Genomic DNA, 21,637 nt, shown 5'->3' on the forward strand with positions numbered 1-21,637 from the left:
TAAGATGCACAGTCTGTGTCTGCCTGCAGGAAAGGGAGGCACTGTACCCTCCTGAAGGAGAGCCCTCCCTTACCTGGGCCTGTGAGGGAATCCTTCCATCAGTTGCCGACACAAGGTCTTTTGTGGAGCAATGAGGACATCTCAAGCGAGACTTGGCCTCAACCAGCTCTAACTTAGCATGGAACAAGCCACCAAGCTCTGCTTCATGAATATTGTGCTGACTAAATGACCTTTCTTTGTGATATCTGAAGATAATGAAGGGGAAAGAAAAAAGAGCCAGTCAATAGTCTTCATAATAATGTAATGATCATCTCATGTGCAATCTTAATTCAAACTGACAATAGAAGTCGAAACTCCTTGGAAATTTTATTTTTATAAGACGTATAACTATCACATCTTTCCACGCATAAAAGACATGAGCAGACACTCCAAGTGATGGAACTCAACATCCACACCTTTTCCTTTACCACTATCCATAACATCCCACTGGGCAAATTATCTGACTTGGTAGATCAATTTAACATCTGGCATGAGAACGGAAACTATTTTTAAAAACTGAACTAGTCATCGCCTAACGAACTGGGTTTCGCTGACTTGCCTAGAACTTGCAAGCGAAACCAGTATATCTAATAATAGACATAGGCACTAAAATGAGAACATCCTTAATACGAAAAGACATTTGGACATGTCTTAGATTGTAACGTCAATAAAGTGTTTGGGTTTTCCTCCCAAACTCACTCCTCAAGGGTGTTTTACAGCAGTATATGGGTCACACCTTCAAATCAGGCTTGCACACCTGCAGAAGTGCTTCCTTTATTGTCTACTTCTAAGTACCATCAACAGGAGGCACACATGTGTTCATTCTTGGGAGTACGGCCTCTCACATGACACACGGGGCATTCGTCAAGATGGCGGCACACCTTCAGAAGTGCTCGTCCAGAGGAAGAGCTCAAGAGAAGTCGGTGGAAAAGACTCAGTAAAGCAGGAAGACTTTTAGTCCATCGATTCATGGATGAAGGCAGGACAGCTTGGAGATGTGTGGAGATAATTACCCCTTTGAAAATCCTCACTGGCTTTCCACTGACCCCAGAATAAAGTCTAAAATCTAAAACCTTTAACATGTTTACACAGCTCTTCATTGTCTGGCTCCAGATGAACTTTTCTTTTTTTTTAAATCTCTTCCTTTAACCTACTCTGACCTTATTTAAGCACCTCACATGTGCCAAGTTTTCTATGCCTTTTGGGCCTTTACAGGTGCCTTCCCTTCTGACTGGAACAGTCTCCCCCATCCGCTGAACCCAACATCTACTCCTTCAGTTCAGGTGGTAGTTTCCCAAGAAGAGAAGACTTTCCTTATCCCCTCAATGAGGTGGTCTTCCTCCCACAGCTCTCCATGCTTCTCTGTCATCAAATTGCCACCTTTGTTTGATGTTTCTCTTACTGAATTGTAAGTTCCCTGAGCGCAGGGACTGTATTTGCCTTGTTCACCTCTGTTTGAAAACATCACACAAACTTTAAGTGGAGCTTCTTTCTTTATTTATTTACTTATTTTTTTGTGAGGGAGATCAGCCCTGAGCTAACATCCATGATAATCCTCCTCTTTTTGCTAAGGAAGACCAGCTCTGAGCTAACATCTATTGCCAATCCTCCTCCTTTTTTTTCCCCCAAAGCCCCAGTAGATAGTTATATGCCGTAGTTGCACATCCTTCTAGGTGCTGTATGTGGGACGCGGCCTCAGCACGGCCGGAGAAGTGGTGCGTCGGTGCGCGCCCGGGATCCGAACCCAGGCCACCAGTAGTGGAGCGCGCGCACTTAACTGCTAAGCCACGGGGCTGGCCCGCATCTTCCTTTAAAAATCACACAAGAACCAACCAGACAAAATTTCCAGGTAAGTTTTCCTAATAATTGGTCTTTGAAAATGACTATATCCTTTTTGAAATAGAAACCCCATCATCCTCCATCTTTAAAAAGGCAAGGAAATTAAAAGCAAAAGCAAGTATCTTTTCAACACCTGGAGAATGGCTGGGAGGAATGAGTCGATTTCTCTTTCCTTATCACATATTGGCTCTCAGTGGATTTTACTTGGCTTAAGTCCAGCATGTCACCAGCACAATTTCCACCAGAGGAGATGTTAAAAATTATATTTTTCATCACCTAATATCAAATTGTCAATTTGAGTCACACAACAAACCTGCTGAGTCACCTTCACTGGCATGAAATGTGGAGTAGTGCGGTAGGAACTTAGCAACATCTCCATTCACAAAACCAACGTTGGAGCCAGCAGTTCTGACCCTGGCCATGAATCGTCCAGTTTGGCTGCTCAGAATAACGTGTCAGCCTCCTCCCTGATCACGAGCTTGGAGGCTAGCTGGCCAAGCAATACTCTGAACGTTTCTAGGCATGAATAGAAAAAAATTGCATTTTGATTCAGTTTCTTTCAATCCACGTTGTAATTCTGGGAAGCCCTGGCACCTACTTTAAATATTCTAGAGATAAAATGTGCAGGAAGGAGGTGCACAGACGTCATTATCATGACTGTGTTCATGGAGCAGTGCACACACAGACTTGCATGGATGAATGACCATCTTATTAAAGGGGCAGAACTCAGTCCTATGGGGATAGGATATGGGGGAGAAGATCAGCATTTGCATGGAGAAAAGTGCTGGGGAAATCGGGACTGGGCTGCTGGGATGCAGAGGACAAATATTAGCCTGGTAGGAAAGCCTGCGGAGGACAAATATTAGCCTGGTAGGAAAGCCTAACAGACCACAGCAGGTCAGGGAACTAGGGGAAGTGTTGAAATGTCTTAATTTTTGTTCATGTGCTAGAAGTAAAGTAGGGTGACCATATGGTGAGGGGTTCAACTAAGAGGTGGAGTGAATGAAGGAAACTGAAAATACCCACTGAGCATATGCACTTTAGCGAAGGTTCTATCATGAAATAATGCAAAGAGGGCTAGGAAGATGGAGCCAGCTATACCGGATAGGAGAACCATGGTACCTGCCTGCCACGTAAGCAGAGGGTGCTGAGATGCCTGCAGAGCCTTTAGAGTCACCTACTTGTGAAGTAGGCTCCCCAGATTGGACTGAATTCAAGTGGTATGAAAAACTTTTTCTAGGATACCATACAGAATGCCCAATGGCATCTCTGTGCCAAGCCAGCCCACAACAAGAATTTAAAGTGAACTTGACAACTAAGGATCTTTGGGAAAAGCCACCCGGTCACTGGTAAGCATGGACAAAAAACCTCCCCGAAAGTTTCCTTTGCCTCAAACACTCAGCTGGCCATTGCCCTGGGACCTGAAGGAATTAAAAACCATGTCAAAAAGTCACTGTGCTTTTCCTCTTCCTCCTGCCTTCCCTTTCCTTCCTGAACAATTTAGTCCAAAAGCCATTAGGTGGGGCTGAACAAGATGGGTGTCTATGGTAGGGGTGGGAGGAGCCACAGTGGCCCAGGGTGGTGTGCTGGAGCCACAGAACAGGGTGGGCAGGGAGCGGTGTTGGAGCCAAGTTGGGTGAGGAGGGTATGGTGAAAGGGGACAGCAGTGGCCACCCAGAAAGGGATGTTGGAGCGCTTGCTTGGTGAGGAAAACAGGAGATTGTTTACATAAGGCGGGGGTGGGGGGCAGTAATCAAATAATAAATAGATTGAGGATAATAGGAACCAGGTAGCTTGTTGTCAAGAAGGAGGCTACAAATACGAAAAGAGAGAAAATGAACCCTGTGGCATTAGATTAGAATTAAAGGTATTAGGGTGAGCTCATGGTTTTCAAGATAGATAGCTAGGTAGGGAAGTAGATAGCCAGAGAGAGAGAACATATTCTCTCATTCTACCTATTGAGAGTGCCTGGGAACAGTGACAATAGCAATGAGCACACCAAGCGCCAGATCTTGGTCTCTAAATATCATTCTCCACTAAAAGAAACTAATGCTCTTTGGAGAAAAGGCTGATTTCAGGATTAGGAAAGTACAGGATGAGACTGGAACATCACATGGTGCCAGGAAGTGAGGATGTGCCCAAGAATAACAGGGACATGTCAAAAGGACACTGAAGTCTTGAAAAGGCTCCCATGAGCTATATCTGAAGAAATTAAGGATAAAAATAATAGAAATAGATTATAACCCAGGGAATATAATAGAAATCCATGACCATACTTACATAAATACAGGAATAGATTTAAAGTTTGATGAGTGGGATGAAGATTATGTAGTACCAAAGTACCTCCCCACAAAATATTTATTAATTACGAAAGGAAAAAGTAACTTCATTGTGCAGAAGCCTGGCAAACACTCTTGCAATCAAGTGATCAAAATTAGTATCATGTGAAAAGAGCTAACATCTGTCCCTGTAATGGGACCAACTGACACCATGTACTACTTGACTGAATACAGTGAGAAGAATAAGCAACAACTCTGTGGTATTCCTACCAAAGATGCATAATCTGAATGTAATCATGCAAAAACATCAGACAAACCCAAATTGATGAACATTCTACAAAATTGGGGGTGATGGAGCATTATGTTGGCAATTTACTCAGAATAAAAAAGATATTTGTACTATACCTGGGAACTTTTCTTTAGGTTTGAGATTATTTCAAAATTTAAAAATTAACAATGAAAAGAACTACCTTGTGTCATTGTAGATTTGATGGAAGCCAAGTGTCAAGATGGGATTAAGACCTGGATGGACCAAGCTAAATGCCAACAATTATATGTTAGGGCACTACTTCTTAAATTATCTCTGGTGAAGGACCATTTTTCCCCCAATCCACTGTGGACCAATACTTTAAAAAAATACAAAATCCCACACTTGGATTTGAGGACAATATCAAATTGCTACAAGAGTTTTCAAATACTGTGAATATCTGTACTTACTTTAGCATGGACCAGGAACAAACAGTCATGGACTAGCTTGGACCACACTTTGAGTAGCCCTTCTCTAGGGTGGGATGTGTGGATCCCGAACTGCCATCATATCCAAATGGGAAAATAAAAACCACTAGTCACACTGTAATCCATAATGGTAGCAACAATAATTACCACTATAATTAACACCAACTATCCACACCCATTCAAGATAGGGACTGCCCAGGCAATGGGAAAGGATTAAAGATCTGCCTTTATGTATAGTAACCCAACTTCTCTAGGTGAGTCACAGGACAAGAATGGATGAGACACCCATGATTCCAAAGTCATTGCTTTGTGGTGATTTAAAGGAAGACAAACTCAATCAAAATGGACAAAAACATCTTCTATGGGTCAATCTGCAACACCAGGTCGTGACCACCACTGCTGGGGAAGGACCCAGCATTCAGAAGGGGTTAGTAAAACACATCTCCCAAATCAGATAGGTTTGATTTAATTATAGATACTGAGGGTCAAACTACTGACTCCAACACACCCACACAAGTGTCCACACTGACTGGGACTGTGCTGCACGCAGCCCCTCCCTCAGCCAGGAGGCAAAGAGAACAATTCTCTGTAATAAACCAAGACGAGAGCAGAACAATGAGAAAGGAGCTATTGCATCCTCTGCATGGAAATGGCAAACACCATCCAGGCTCAGAGTTCTTCCAGAGGACACCCTGACACTATTGTTCCATGTCCCCGAATGCTGAAATCCTCATGCCAGTGTCCCCTGACACTTACTTCAGCCACACACAGAGAAGGCTCCACATTGAAACCTGTAAGCTGGAATCAACAACGCGATTTCTGCAGCATCTTCACCTGGTCTGCGCAACTTCACTTACCTGGAGAGGTTTTGTAGCATGAAGTTCGGGAGGGCAGCGATGGGGCGTTCTTGGCCCTGGGGCTCTGGGTACTCTGCAAGACTTGTCTCTGCCTCTTCAGCTCCTCTTCCCTTTCCTGGGCTGCTCGGATCTCTTCTTCAATCATGGACAAAGTTCGCTGCTTCCTTGACCTCAGCTTGAAGGGCCCAACCATCACATCGGACTCTTGAGTGGCCAGGAGCGAGGCTGTGCTTCTCAGCTCAGCAGCCTCCGAGTACTTGCTGAAATAGCTCCCTTCTGGTCTGGTCTCCTCCATGTTTATTGGGCCACTGGGCTGCACTGCCGGTAGTGGCTGGGAGGCCCCCCTTTCCCTGAGCGCTCTGTCTTCAGCAGGCAGAATCTTTGGTAATACATCCCTTTTCTCTTGAACGGGAGAGGACACCTGGGGTGGCTCAAACATGCTCTGAGGCTTCTCCGAGCTGGAAGGTGCAGTTTCAGCTTCCTCTAGAGTTGCTTCAGGTCCCCGCTGTTCTGCTCCACCCTTGTTGGTTTTAGACACAGCTCTATCCACTTGCTCGGCTATGGCTTGTTGAATGGCATTCTGCACCAGGAGACCAGCCTGATATTCCAAGGGGTCATCAACTGATGGAGAGTCTCCCAGCGTGGAAGAAGGGGAATAGAAACCATGATCACTAAAGGACTTGGAGACACCTTCTCCTCGGCCCTCTGAGGGGTTGTCAGTTTGGGGAGTCTGGGGCAGAGAAAAGTCGGCCAGTGAATTTTCCTGGAGGGCATTGGTTGTCTCATTGGAGGCCCCACTGTCACTGATGTTGTCCATGCTGAAATCATTGGACAGGGTCTCCAGGACAGTGGTATCCTGGGACCTCACTGACAACTCATCCAAACCAGAGTCAAGCTCCTCTTGGGTCAGAGAGACATTGACTGACTTTGAAAACTGATCCAAAATCCCAGGGTCGTCATCCTTGACCACGGTGAGGACAGCCCGGGCACTTGTAAACTCTCCATCCTCTGCCCACAGTTTGGATAAGGGCCCGCGTTTGGAGGGCTCACTATAGGGCCCTTCCTTCCCCTGAGGAACTGTACTGCCCTGGCCTCCTCCTGAAGACTGGCTCTCCTGGGCACAGCTGGCTTTCTGCCCTCTGGCTGCCGATGTGCCACTGTCTTCTGGAGGTCCCCCAATAGAAGCTGGTCTCGAGAGAGTCAGTGGCCTGTCTGAGTTGATTGACCCCAGAGGCCTGTAGAAGGGCTTGATGGAGAAGAGCCTGGGTGTACTCTGGCCCTTGGCTACTGTTTGCCTGGAATTCTCCATCAGCTGGAACTGTTTGCGCGCAGCAGAGAAATCTATCTGCTCCGTGACGATGTCCTTCTTTGTGTTCTCAGTCATGCTCGAATGTTCACGAGAGGGTGCAGGGTCTGGGCAGAGCTGCGCTGGGGGCTGCTGCTGCTGCTGCTGCTGCTGCATCAGCAACTGCTCCTGCTGCGCCCTTCTCTCCTTGCGCTCCTTGTACTTTTTGTGCGACTCCAGATGTTCCTCATCCAGCTGCTCCTCGATGGTCTTTTCCTGGGGCGGATTCCACCATTTTGCCGCAATGCCAGGGTTCTTTTTCACGGCCTGACTCCGGATGAGTTCTCTCCTTTCCTTTTCCAGCTCCAGCATCTCTTCTGAGGGCCTCACTTTCCTGACACAGTATTGTTCCTTCTCACTCTCGTCGTCCTCAAAGAGCTTGGAGGGCTTCTTGTCCTCGTGGAAGGCACGGAGCTCAAACCTGGCTTCCTTCTTCAGCGTGGTGAGCATGAACTCCCCATCTCGGGATGAACAGCGGGAGCTGGTGGAGGAGGTGGGGCTCACGGGGGACTGCAGGCTCTCCCCCAGCAGATCTCTGGGCTGGTCAGGGGAGTGGCCGTTCGCTCTTCTGCCCTCTGCCATGGTGGCAGAGTTGCTTTTACTGAGCTCAATGTGAGGAGGTGCCTGCCTGCCAGCTGCTCTCTCAGTGGGTTCCGGCTGGATGGCTGTATGGGTGGGTGGGCTTAGGCTGCCCACCAGGATGGCTGCTCCAGGCTCTGGGGAGGATGTGCCGTTGTAAGTTCCGTCCACAGCAGAATCGCAGCAGTTGGCCTCCAACACCTCGTCTAGATATCGGATCTCTCTGGCCACATCATTATCCAGAGATTCATGGCGATCTGTGAGGAGGCCATTGTGGGGGGGAGAGTAGAAAGGGGAGGGGTGGTCAGTGGAACGTAGACTAGAAGTGATTCCAGGAACACTTTTACATTCTGCAACGGAAACCTCAATTTCCATGTTTTTGTGATCTGGGGGAAGAGAGCTGGTAGCAGGCTCCAGGGGGTTGGCACTGCAGCTGTCTCTCTCCCTTTTTAGCCGGATATCATCCTCAGAAAGCTGGGGGGGCTTCTGGAATAAAGAGAAAACAAGGGTGAGGGTTAGATACTGAATCTCTTATGGATGTGAACCCTGAGAAATTAACTGATAACTAACTAGAAGGAAAATGGTAACAACAATGACAAGTTCTTTTGAATAGAGATTTTCCTTCCAACAATCCTTCACCTATTGATTTTGTTGTGGTAATGGGTACCTTAACCTCACGATTTTATAGATTCCATTTTGTTTACTGGGTGTCCAGAGAACTTTCAATAAATGCTAGTCCCATTTTTAAATTTAAAAGTAAATTAAGACTCCAATCATCTGAAGACATTGCTCAAATATCTTCTAAAGCAGAAGAGATCATATAGCAATTGTACCAGAATCTTCCAAAATATTTCATAGCAAACTAGTGTAGAAACGTAATAGGACTATTTGCGTGTCCCCAACTATAAAAAGATGGTCCTTTTGCATGAACAAATCTTTTTGAAAACATACTATTCTCTGCCAGATGTAATGCAATTATTCTGGAGACAAGAAACTTTTTGGAAAATTTTTCCAAAATAAAATACTGGAAAACAGTAGATTCCTTCAATGGCCCCTTAAGGGCTACAGTGCCCCAGCGCCATGGCTGTAATTGACCATGTGCATTATAGACACCATAACCGAAGGCAATGACTGCACAGTTGTGTTCTCTGGGACTACATCAAAACAATACTCCTTAGTTAAGGATTGAGTGTTGCTTTGAAAAGCTAGTGGCCAGCAGCACCTCCCCTCTAGTTCCTAAAAAGACTTTATATGTGATAGCTCCAATTTTGTGGTTAAATAAGAAAACCACATCTTCTTAATGTTTTTAAATGCATCATATTTTTTCATCAGTTATCAATCCCATGTAATTTTGTTAGTTGGCATTAGTAAGATTAATTTTCAAATTCTAGGATGATTTTTTTTTCATACTAAAGGACTCTGGTTTATCTCAGATAATTCAGTGGTAAACTGTGAGCTTAACTTGAGTTCCCCTCAAGGATTTCACTAACACTTTCAGGTTTGTTTCCCCGTCTCAAGCCTGTAGTGTGCCTGGTATTGTTAACATAGTACAATGCAAAATTACAAGAGAGTATAGTTTTCATTTATTTAAGTTTTAAGCAATTTTAAAGGCTTAGAACATAATATTAAAACACCACCTTAGGATGATTCTCAGGGGATTAGTTTCAAAATTCTTCCAAGGAAAGTGAATAATTACGGATTTGTTCATAAGACCTAGAAAAACATGGGAGTTCATCCTATGTGCTCTGCATTACTGTCAGAATGTTGAAAAACTCTCATGGTTATCCATGAACTAAAGGTTTCCTTCATTGTTTGTTTTCCATTCCTCTTTAGATTTAAATCAATCATGTAATATATATTCCTTCTTTAGTAATAAGCAACAATAACGAATATTCCTTCTTTGTCAATACCTTCTGGTCTTTGATGATCTTTCCGTCTAGGTCTGGTCTTTGTCAAAATCTAGTACTTAATACCATTAATATTTGTAATCACTAATATCATTATTTTATTCTATTTTTGATCATTATTAACTAGTGGTTCTTTTATCTTTAGAATGAACTAAAGAGGCATGTGAAAGGAGTTTTTACTGCCCTTTAGAAAACATTAACTAAACTTTCTTTGGTAAGGCAATTGTCAGTAACTTCTATGACATTAAGAATTACAGAAAATTTGAATGCCTGAAACTTATTGGCTGCCATTCAATTTCCAGAAAACCTAGGTCAAAATTAGCCCACTGCTTGGAAAGTTATTACTGGAATAAACAGACCAACAAAAAGAGATATGTGGTACTGGAAAGCGAGAGTCAGATTATTCATGACACTCGCACCCCGGGCTTCATTTGGCCAATGATTCATTGCTAATATTCTTCATGGGAATAAGCAGTGCCTTCCTTCTATCCCTTTTGGCTTTTGGGGGAAAGAAAAGGCAGAAAAATAGTAGGAAGCTGATGGGACTGAAATATGGTTAAAAGTCACTGCTTTACTGAAACATAAAACACTTTAGAATAGTTGAATTGAGAGGAAAGAGAGCAATGTAACATTAAAGAAGCTAAAAGGCAAATAATTAATTCTGTAGTTCATTTAGTCATTAATCCACTCATTAAACATGCAGGAAGCTTATTCTGTAGGACCATAATGAGATTAGTGGGAACAATGAGCTCCAGGAGATAACAATTTTTTCTTAACAAAAATTGCATTACCCAAACTTCCTAGGAAGCCATGTCTCTTATGGCGTTTACTAGTCAAAGTGAAAAACTTGCCTGTGTTTATATTTATCCCTTGTAGATGGGAGTGACTTCGCCTATCTCCACAGCACTTCCCAAAAACACTTTTTTGGCATTTCACATCAGCTTTGTCTCTTTTTCCCCGGATGCTCTACAGTTCAGTGTTTGACGATGGATGAGCAGATGCCCTGCCAGCTTTTTTTTTTTTTTTTTTTTTTAGAACTTAAAAATTATATCAACTTTTTCTAAGGCATACTTTCTGAACTAGGGACAACTGTTTCAATTTAAAATTTTAAAAGTCTGAGAACAGCATTTGACAGTACATTTTTGCAGTGTCAAGAAAAAAACTACCTTTAGCTTTGAGTCAGAAATAATGAGTCTCATTCCTTTCTCTTCCGTGATGTGTCAAACTGAGATTTTAAAAATGCTAATTACTGGTTAAAAGTCAAAGTTTGGGGTCTCAAGGTAGTTTGAGATGATTCTTTTCCAATACATTTTTTTAAAAAATCTAGACACTGGAGGGTTTACACAGGAAAGAGGCTTTGCTTCCTGTTAGTGACATGGCACCCCATCCACTTCTTTCCATAAATCCAGAAAATTCTTCCTGACACTCAGTTCCATCTATTCCAGGGAGCAGCAGCTTTAACTCTAATCAGGATAGAAGTACTTAAAGGGATAAACAAGTCTGCATTACTGATTCACAATCTTGCACCAGAGGTCCTGAGTTTTTGTAAAGTTAGGCAACAATTTTAACAAAAGAGCAAATTCCTGAGTTCTGTTCCCAGCTGGAAGGATTTACCTTCATGCAAGGTGGCCTGATGTGATCAAAGCCACCAGTAACTGCACCACCTAAATGGAAATGGGCTGGAAATCCCACAGTCTGGATTTGGCAGGAGTCTGGGCTTGGTATCACTAAATGATGTCTTGTTTAAACCAAGAAATGCTTGTTGCTCTCTTTGAAGATAAGAAAGACCAGAATTTACTTCGTGCTTCAGATAAGGTGAACCTGATTCCAGATTCAGATAAAATGCACATTTATTAAATGGATTAGAAAATCCTTTGTGAAATAAACTATGTTCCAATGCAAAAAAACAGGAAGATATGAAAGAACCACCAAACTGGGTTCTCAAAGGTCAGAGAAAAACTAGGATGCTAGGAGGCTAATGGGAAATCTTGGGATTGCCCCAGCTAACCCTCCAGGTGGAGCCCTAATATCATGGCACATAACACCTGTTGGCTTCCCAGGATAGTTAAAAGCTGGTTGGGATGTCTACCATTTGCTTTAAAATACTTGGGCAGAGACAAAAAAAAAAAAAAAAAAATACAGCTGTGAGTGTCTGAGATTAGTTTAAATTACATTCCAGGGGCAAACAGCCATCCTATTCGGGAATACACACTTCAAGAGTGGTCAACCAGGATCTAATCAGAAATCTCACACTCCATAGGAGGCTTCCTTCCTCCAGTAGTTTATCTCTTTAACTCCCATAGGCCCCTGAGGCTTTGCTAATTGCATAATTAAGGGGAGAAATGGGTTTCATCAGTGAAATTAGTAGCTTGTCAATTAGCAAAATGAGTGTTAGAAATCAGTGAAGTTGGTGGTGTTCAAAGTGGTAGATTAGAGATATTCACCACCCTTTCATGAATAGGACATATAAATAGAGGGAGCACTTTGGCTTGTACACTCTTAAGGATGGTGGCTGACATCTAAGAAGTAAATGGCACTGTCCCCAGCCTTTGGTTCAGAGGACATTGGTAAACACCCACTATGTAGTAACAGAATCCTGCCTTTGTAAAATTGCCACATCTGTCTTCATGCAAGATGGGGTCGGAGCATCTAGAATCTTAGCGAGTTGAGACTTCTTTGAGCTTACAGATAATGGTTTTATATCTACTTTTACAAACGTTTATTTGATAAATGAGTGTCAGAATTTGGCCCAAGACCTGCTTTTATTATAACCTGGAAGCCAGGTTGTGTCTAAAGCTGCCATTATTTACCAAAAAGCATTTAATAGTAGTTATGCAAAGCAAATTAGTATAGGTTAATCTACAACATAGATGCCCATATTTCCTGTTAAAGTTCTGCCAGACCTTATGCAAGACCATCATAGAACTCTTCTGAGAATGTGACTCCTTTGTAAGCAGGGCGCATAATAATCTCTCAAATCTGTTTTGAGAATTAAATTAGAAAATGTATTTAAAAATACTACGTAGGGCCGGCCCCTTGGCTTAGCGGTTAAGTGCGCGCGCTCGGCTGCTGGCGACCCGGGTTCGGATCCCGGGTGCACACCGACGCACCGCTTCTCCAGCCATGCTGAGGCCGCGTCCCACATACAGCAACTAGAAGGATGTGCAACTATGACGTACAACTATCTACTGGGGCTTTGGGGGGAAAATAATAATAATAAAAATACTATGTAAACTGTAAAATGCTTAATGCAAATGTCCATTATTATTAAGCAATTTTACACAGAAGTGTAAATGACCAATATTAAATTCTTTCCAGAAGCAGGTTGACTTTCTTTTGGGGGAGGAGCAGGGGGTAATGGTGAGGCTTTGATTTTGAGAAGAAAAGAAATCAACATGAGGAGATGAAAGGAAAAAGGCCTAAGAAAGGCCTCGTACCAGGATCCTTTGTTCTATGGGAAAGGCAGCGTTTTTTCTTTGGTTTTAAAACTTTAGAACAAGAGGTTTAGAGAAAACAAGAGACTTTTCCCAAGACCACCTGGCTAGCAAGTGGCACAGCCAGGATTCGAAGGCCAGTTCCTCCTAATTCCATCCCAATACCTCAAAAGGTGTTCTCAATGACAGGAGGCTTCCAAAATGACAGGGGGAATGTTAAGAAGGGTGGATGTCTTTCTGGTTGATCATTTACATACTTGAATCTTTAGAAACAACGTGAGACTCATAATTTGGCTTTAGAAGTCAATGAACTCTTTCCCCTCTTTATTCAGAACCAACCCATAGCAGATTCCTTGGAGACAATTTCAGCTTCCTGCCTTCTGCTCTATCTTTAGGCCCTCCAGCTAGAAATGGAGGTGCTGCCTTCCTGCCCAGGCTGGAGATTTTACCCTATGGGCTGGCCTCTGAGATGAGTCCTCTACTTCCTCCAGTGACATCTCAGAGGTAAAATATTAAGATCCCACATCCCAGTCATTGCAATAGACACTGTCGAAAATGCTGTGACTCTTTCCCAGCACCAGAGTCAACAGCACAGGGGAGATTCCAGAAGCCTGTTTAGTTTGCACAGAAAACACATCAGGGCCCTGACGCCTGCCTAGCTGGGGCGACGGACGGCAGTGTGCTCTTTCTCCCCAGGGTACCTGCGCCTGTAGCTGGACACATCATGAACAAAAAGAACTTGAAGGAAGTGCATTTTCCTTAACTGATCTGGCTGGGCCCAGGGGACACCAGGAAGGTGTCCTTTGCTACAAGGACAAACAGAAAGCTGAAGCTTCTGTTCACTTTACATGCCCGCTCCCCACTTCCCCACCATCCTCAGGCTATTACCTCTTGACAATATCTGTTACCAACTTCCCAGGCTCCTAGCCCAAATGCACGGTGTGACCCAATTTACTTAAACATCAGGCGCCTGCTGCACAACCAGGTTTCTACACTCTGAATAACCCAGATTACTTCCTCCTAAAGCCATGATATTTAAATTAGAAAACCATTTCCCCAGGTAATAGGTGACCTGATCCTTTAATCCATTTATTTTTAAGTTCCACCAAAAATACCAACTTGCTCTTAGCCTAGAACAGAAGCATGGCTATGAAATAAAACTTCCTTGCAGCTGTAAGACCAGAAGGCATCTCCGTTTTCCCTTCTTACCCCTCCTTTCTTTCCTAAGTCACGTTTTTAGTACACAGGACACAATTGCTGTCACAGCAAAGAACTGGTTCTACGGGCCATGCATGGCTGTCTCTAGGATGGTTCTTACTGGACTCTTAACTTTCTGGCTGAACTTTCCGTCACGAAGGCAAATGGGAGGAGGAGGTGCAACCTAGCTGGTGGATGATGCACAGACACCTGCAAGATACCAGCATCGGTCTGCTGAACTTGATCAGCCTTGGAGGGACCAGGCTGTAGCTATGGAGGGCAAATCTGGGGTAGACAGAATCCCCAAACTGAGGGAACTCAGAGAGTGTGGCAGGGGAGCACAGAGGCTGATGAGGTCAAAATACATTCCTGCAAGGATAAGCGTGCCCTGAGAACCTACAGAGTGACAGGCCGTGTGCCCAGGGCCGTGGGAGGTTCCCAGAGCTCTGAGGTGGTCCCTACGCCACAGCATGAGCTTACAACCCTGGAGGAAGAGAGTATCAATTCACATAAAGAGAGCAAATAGCATTTGTAGAGGAAGTGCTAACTGGAAAGAAAATTCCCGCCCTGTTCAACAGTGCACATTGTGAAGGCTGAGAAGAGCTTTTGAGGAAAGCTGGGAGCACCGAAGTTCCTCAGCAGCTGGCCTGCAGCTCCTCCGGCCCCCCTTGCTGAAGATGGCAGGCTGAGGGCAGGCCGGAGAAGACGCTGGGACTCTGAGGGCGCCCCTTCCACCCGACCCTGTGAAGGCACAGAAAGTGGGAATGTCAGAATGGCTTGTTTCCTTGGTTTGGCTTCAGGCCTTCGGGCCAGGAAATGGAGGGGAGAGGCCTGGGTGATAACCTGGGCCACATTCCAGTCCAAGGCGGCCTTTCCTCTTCCACCCCCCAGCAGAGCTTCTTCCGGCCTGGAGGACCAGGGGCTTGTGTAGATCGTGGGAAGCTGGGAGCCTAGCCACTCCCTAAAGACACCAGAGACTCTTCCTGGCTGACGCAAAGCAGACTTAAGACCCCAGGCCCTCCTGGGTAGCTGTAGGCTAAATTTAGACCAGGCAGGCATGGGTTAAGGCTGTAACCCCCATCCCCCACCCCAATAAGGGGGGCTAATGCTAACAATGCCTCTTGGGTTTCCCTCCCCCCACCTCCTGCCATGAAGCCATTACAGCTAAATGTGACTAGGACAGTTCTAAAAAGAGGTTCCTGTTCCTACAGGCCCAGCCTTTCTTTCTGAGTGCTTCTATGGTATCAGTCAACACAGCAATCACCATCCTGCTATCCTCTCTGGCTTATGCCTCAGGTACAGGCTTGAAGACAGGATGAAAATACTTCTGGAATCCATTGGAAACAAGGCTCGCCTATGTCTTGGCTCACACTCCTGGCGAAGGAAAGTGGTCAATTCGTAACATAACGGAGACTCCCCAACACCACCGCCTGCCCTATTAATAGCATCCCCTTAACCCTGCTGAAAAGTCACCGGCTCAGATGTCACGCTGCACATCTGGAAAATGTTAAGGTCTTGTTTGATTAACACATTTACAGCTCGGGCTTTCTGTGAAAGAAACTGAAGATGGTGTGTGTGATGGGAGTGTGGTGGGGCAGGGAGTAAAGGAAGGAAGCTGTTGCCTTTTCTGCAGCGGCTGGTGAAAGCTTGTTTCTTTCAGCTACTTGGAAATCCATTCCCTGCAAGAGTGATCGAGAACCGCTGGGAGATTTCAGGGTCTCCTCTCAATGAGGAGAGATGCTTCACGTCAGCCCCAAGAAAGTCAAGTTTTGCTTCTTCCTCAGTGCAATACTCTCCGTGCTCTATCAAGGAGTCCTCAGACGCTTTTCTCACCAAAAGCCTTTTTCATTGCAAAGCTATTTTATGGGACAGCCCCCACCTCCAGAATAAACCAAGATCAAGGCCACAGAGGGAACGCTGGCTCCTGCAGCCTGAAATTTCTAGGGTAACTGATTCTACTGAAAGCAAAAGCAAGCCTCGGTTTAGTTCTTTATAACTGACTTAGCTGTGTCCCTCTTGGTTTTAAAATCGTTCAGGATCTTGGGTTCATGCCTGGCCAACCAGTAATGGCAGAGAGCAAAAGCTGAGCACCGCTGTGGACCCGGCAAAATTCCACTATGTGGAGGCAGAGGGCCAGGAGAAAAGAGAGATTAACCCTTTGCCCACAGATGACTCTGTATGTATGATCAGAGCTGATGAGGTTCTCTTTCCAGTCCCCTGGGTCCTCAGAAGACAGGCACACACATCCCCTAAAAAGCCCCCCAGGTCACTCTGTGAATGTGGTGAGTTTCACAACACGGACTTGTTGTAAACTAAATAAACACAGGGAGACAACTAGAAAACCAGCCACTAGAACTGCTGGGTCGCTTGGTTCCTTTCTAGCAAAGGACACACACACACACTCTCTTTCACAGATACACTCATGCACCATCTTCAAAGCATTATCTGCCACAGATGACTTGTTTCTCTTTGCACATGCTGCGTGTGTAGTGTGGAGCTTTCTCTTTGCCCTTGGGCGTGAAAGCTGGGAGTTTTACGGGATTTGCGAAAAGAGACGGGCAGTCCCAGCTCAGCTGCCCACTCTCTCTCTACCAGGAAAGGACTCCACGGCACAGCACTGCGGCCGACTCTGAGACCCTCCTCCACAAAGACTCTGGCCTCAAAAGGGAATGCTCTCCTTCCAGATTAGAAAGAAAAGGACAATAAGATAGGTCAGCAGACTCGGCTTACCCTGCCCAGAGTACGCGCCTCAAATGTCCCCAGTCAGAACTGCCTCTTTTTCCAGACAGATTCCTGCACACTGGCTCAAGCAGGACAAATTCCTTCTGAGCCTCCTGACTGAAGAGTGTGATGTCACAGCTGGCCCTCCCTCTGCTCCCTAAAAGGCCATTCACACAAAGAAGGACTTCAACCCCCTTCAAAGAGGCTGGGCCCCTCCCTAGCTGGCCTGAGCCTGGAGGGCAGTGGCAGTCCAGCCAGCAGCAGCTCTAGTCGGCTCCCCTGGCGCTCAGGGCTGAGCAGGGAAGGTGGGAACTTAGTGGTGTGGACACGAACCAGTTACTGCTTCTTCTTGGAAAGCCAGAGATGGGCCTTGGGGCAAGCAGGGAATTAATAATGTGGTGATGCTTAGGCAGCCAAAAAATCTGCAAGATCCTGAAGATCCAGTTAAATGGACATATATATGCATGTGTGTGTATAAAATAATAAGTGCTCACTGTAGGAAATCTGGAAAACAGAATTTACTCATCCTGCCTCCACTCAGAGGAAAACAGGTAATATTTTATTGCATTCCATTTAGTCTCCTTTTTAGAAATATGTATTAAAAATAGTTGAGACCAGAGAGTACATGCAATTTTGTAACCAACTCTTTTTCACTTCATATTATGTCACAAGCACTGTTTACGTCTTTTAACAGTCTTTGTAAGATACACTTTAACTGGTCACATTATGTCCGATGCTGAAGGGGGACAGAAGAATTTGAAGTCAGGGATGAGTGCTCTAACTTCAAGGAACGTTTGGGGAAGTGGCTCCACTTTCTCATGGTTAACCAGTGTCTACTGCCACAAAAACAGATCCACATTTGCCTTGAGTAGACGCAAGTGTCACAAACATGTCCCTCACTCATTCCCCATAGAATCAGACCCCAGCACGCCACACGCCGGCTACTGGGCGCTGGTGTAAGCCCCCTGCCTGGGAACTCCCACTGGCTCCCAACACTGCCCCCAGGCAGCACCCACTGCATCCCCTAGAACAGTTGAGTTGACCTAGAAAATTTGGGGCATAACTTAGGGTCTGGCTGACTAAAAAGTCAGTCAGAATTCCAGGTCCATGCGGGGCCATGAAGAACTCATTTTCTTCACTAAGATTTTGGAGGAGGCAAAGAGAACTGAGATTTACAGTAAAGTAAATAGGAAGAGGATGACAAATGTCAAACACGGCCCTGCGGGGCCAGCTGGCCTGGGAGCAGTTTGTCCTGGGGAAGCAGGTGCACAGCCCAAAGATGGCGTCCACGTCCCCCTGTGGCCTGCGGGTTGGCCAGCAATGCTGACCTCCTGGGACCTTCCCGGAAAACCCACGTCAAGGAAGGAAGACTCTGAGTGGATGGAGCCCAGGCAGGTTCTTTTAAAAAGGAAGCTAAAAGTATGCTATACTTTACAGCTGTTTATAACATCTAAATGACATTTTTAACATACCGAATTTTATTTAGAAATATCCGGGTGTTTCTCAATGACTGACTTGGCGATCCTAAGTCAGCAGGTAGTGCTATGGAAACTCTGCGCCCTTTGGAATAACTGGAATGTTCTGCTGAACAGCCAAAGGCATTTCAAGATGCTATTTAACAACCTAAAGTAAACGAGGTGGGGAAATCACACACCAAGGGTGGCACTGCTCTGCTGGAGAATGACGAGCCAGGGCAGGGCCTTCCAGGGCTCTGGAAGAGGTGCCTTCGAGCCAAGGGTCAAGAGTGGTACCCAGGACCCGAAACATAATCACACCTGCCCCTCCGCACCCATGAGGAGGTTTGTACAACAATTACTTTAAATCTGCCTTGTTCACAAAAGAGAAAAGTGCATGTGGTCTTAAAGAAAGTACTATAATCTAAGTAGTAGGCATGCTTCTGACTGAGTCTGAGATGCCACGGTTCACTACACACGCGCACGCACAGGCACACACATGCACACACTCACGTGCCTGTTATGGGTTGAACTGTGTCTCCCCCCCACCTCAAATTCATATGTTTAAGTTCTAACACACAGTACCCCAACATGTGATCTTATTTGGAGATAGGGTCTTACAGAGGTACTCGAGTTAAGTAGTCATTAGAGTGAGCTCCAATCCAATATGACTAGTGTCCTTATAAAAAGAGGAGATTTAGATACAGAGACAGCCTAAAAGAAAGACGACATGAAAAGACAAGAGAGAAGACAGCCATCTATAAGCCAAGGGGAGGGGCTTGGAACGAATAATCCTTCCTGACAGCCCTCAGAAAGAACCCACTCAGCTGACACCTAATTTTTGCACTTCTGGTCTCCAGAACCGTGAGACAATAGATTTCTGTTTTTAAGACACCCAATTTGTGATACTTTGTTATAACGGGCCTAACAAACTAACACACACAACACATCCACACGGACACACACATGCACGCACACTCATGCACTCATATTCGTGTGCACACACACATCCCTCCCTCTGGTTGCAAAAACAAGGTGGAGTTGAGAAAAACACTCTGTGGCAAAGTCACAGTTAGGTACTCCAGAAAAGTGGTTTATACTCGGAGGCAGAGGGAGAAATTAAACCGGTAAGGTAGAGTTAGGCTGCGAAAGCATAAATCGTGTCACCCTACGTTTGTGGCAGTGGGGTCTCCCGACAGGAATGAGCAGAGCGGAATCCAGAAGCACACCTTGCTGCTGCTCATCTGTCCCCCTCCCTCTCAGCACAGGCTCTGAGCGTGGGGTGGTTTTTCTGAGTTTATGAAAATAAATTTGTTCTGCCAGTTTAATTCTCCTGGTGCTGTAACCTGATCTTCTGTTTAGTCTCTGGGGGTGCCTGGCACTGGGGGGAAATGATGTCATTTTGAAACTTAGTCCTGGTTGGCTGGGAAGCAAAGTGCGATTTGTGAGGGGCCAGCAGCTGGGGTCTGAAGGTAATTAATGCTAACATGACCGTCATTCAGCAAATATCTATTGCACACCTACTGGGTGCCGGGTCTGTGTCACACACCCTCACATAGCTTCTCCTACTTACTCCTCCCATCAACGGCAAGGTGGGGATTCTCACCCATTCCACAGAGGGGCAGGCCTCAGCCTATGGCAGCAGAGCCTTCTCGAGAGTCACACAGCTGGTCAGGAGCCGCTCTGGCTGGAACCCACGAATCCCACCCACAGGGCAGGGTTCCGCCCCTGGAAGCCACACTGGGCAGTTCAGAAGGGAGCAGACCCAGGAAGTGTGCAAAGGATCAAAAGGGAAAAATTAAAAAGCAAATGCAAAGCAGCGACTGACAACCTTTGAAACCATGTGCTGTTGCCACGTGACTCTGGGAAGGCCATGTTTCTTTTCCGGGTCTCAGTTTTCTGGTCTGGAAAATGGGAGAAACGAACTAGGTGATCTCCCAAAATGCACTTCTTTTCTGCTTCTAATCTCTGTAGTTCTGTGACGGTAGCATGAACCTTGGGCAAAAGTGAAGCACAGAGTAGTTCCGAGTCTGGTAAGGATGTGGGGCAGAGCCGAGAGAAAGCGAGCCAGCAAATGGCGGCAGCAGCCTTGGAAACTTCTTGATACTTTTGCCAAGAGAGACTTCAAGGGTCCGGGTAGGAACTCACTCTGTCAGAGCTTTATCTGTTTAGTTTAAAGAGCTTATTCTGCTAAATGTAACCATCCCATTTATGTACCTTAGAGTGACAGAATGTTCCAAAATGGATTTCTTGAGATCAGGAGGAACTAGACAGAAGTGGGTAATGTGAAGAGGCTGGCTTCAAAAATGGTGAGACCCAGCCTGCTGCCTGGAATTGTAAAGTGGGGAGTGGGGGTGGTTGGCTCTGGGAAGGATCCCTCTGCAGGCTTCCTGGGGGCTTCCTGGGGCAGAGGAAAGCTGGAGATTTGCGGCTTTTCAAACTGCTCCAAGGCCCAATTCAAGCCACACACGGAAAGCAGCTTGGGCCTCGGCACCTCCAGGGATCCTTTCTAAATGGCCATGGCCACCGCCTCTCTGCAGGCTGCCCTCTCCCCCGCCAGCGTTCTAACACCTTCTAACCCTCTCCAAGTCCCAACTCCAAAAGACTCTGCGTCTCAGCGTGGAGCACAGTCTTTAAAGCAATTTGCAATTCCGATGCGAATTTGATGGGAATATTTACAATTTAAAATAGCTTGTTTACCCAAAGGAATCCCTGATTGGAGTAAAGTATGGGAAACTCATACCTAGCCTTAATTTATAGAGAAAACAGGAACAGCGACTTTCTGTAGAAAGGCTGTAGGAAGCCCAGACTCAGCAGCACCTCCCAGGTGCTCAGGGCCCTGACGGCTACAGAGCAAGCAGATGCGAAGAACACAATGGATGGACTGGACGGACCACCCAGCTATGTCCGCACCATGAGCTCACTTATTCCTGTAGGAAACATTATTCTACAGAGAAAGAAATAGCTCGCCGACTTCCAACCCCTTACCCTTCCCACTGCACCCTGCACTTCCCAGTGTCCCTCTGACTGCCTCCAACACTGCTCAGAAAGCAGGCTTTAGGAGGGAGGAGAGTACAAAACCCCAAGACATGTTATGCTTCATTCCAGAACCCAATTAAGCTAGTGGTGACCTTGTAAGGGAACGTAGCTGAAAAGTCTACCAGGCCAATGCAGCGCACCCCAATGCAGTGTCTGACATGCACCCCACTTCTGCCCTGAGTCTGATGGGAGTCCCTTCCTCAAGGATCTTT

General features: G+C 45.6%; 1 protein-coding gene across 6 annotated transcripts in view; it reads right to left on the reverse strand.

Annotated features, from left to right (window-relative positions):
* The window catches only part of PALM2AKAP2 (PALM2 and AKAP2 fusion), a 327,255-nt gene that overhangs the window by 23,663 nt on the left and 281,955 nt on the right, over positions 1-21,637 (reverse strand). For 5 of the 6 annotated variants that reach the window (XM_087419325.1, XM_087419323.1, XM_087419326.1 and 2 more), the window contains one exon: positions 5,750-8,159. In XM_087419325.1, coding sequence (XP_087275451.1) covers positions 5,750-8,159 — 2,410 coding nt within the window. Of the gene's footprint in view, positions 1-5,749; positions 8,160-16,941; positions 17,020-21,637 lie in introns of those variants that run through there. The other variant, XM_004423315.3, reaches the window with a different exon arrangement.

The sequence above is a fragment of the Ceratotherium simum genome, chromosome 29, assembly GCF_057802395.1.
Source record: "Ceratotherium simum simum isolate JZ-2026a chromosome 29, ASM5780239v1, whole genome shotgun sequence".
NCBI lineage: Eukaryota > Metazoa > Chordata > Mammalia > Perissodactyla > Rhinocerotidae > Ceratotherium > Ceratotherium simum.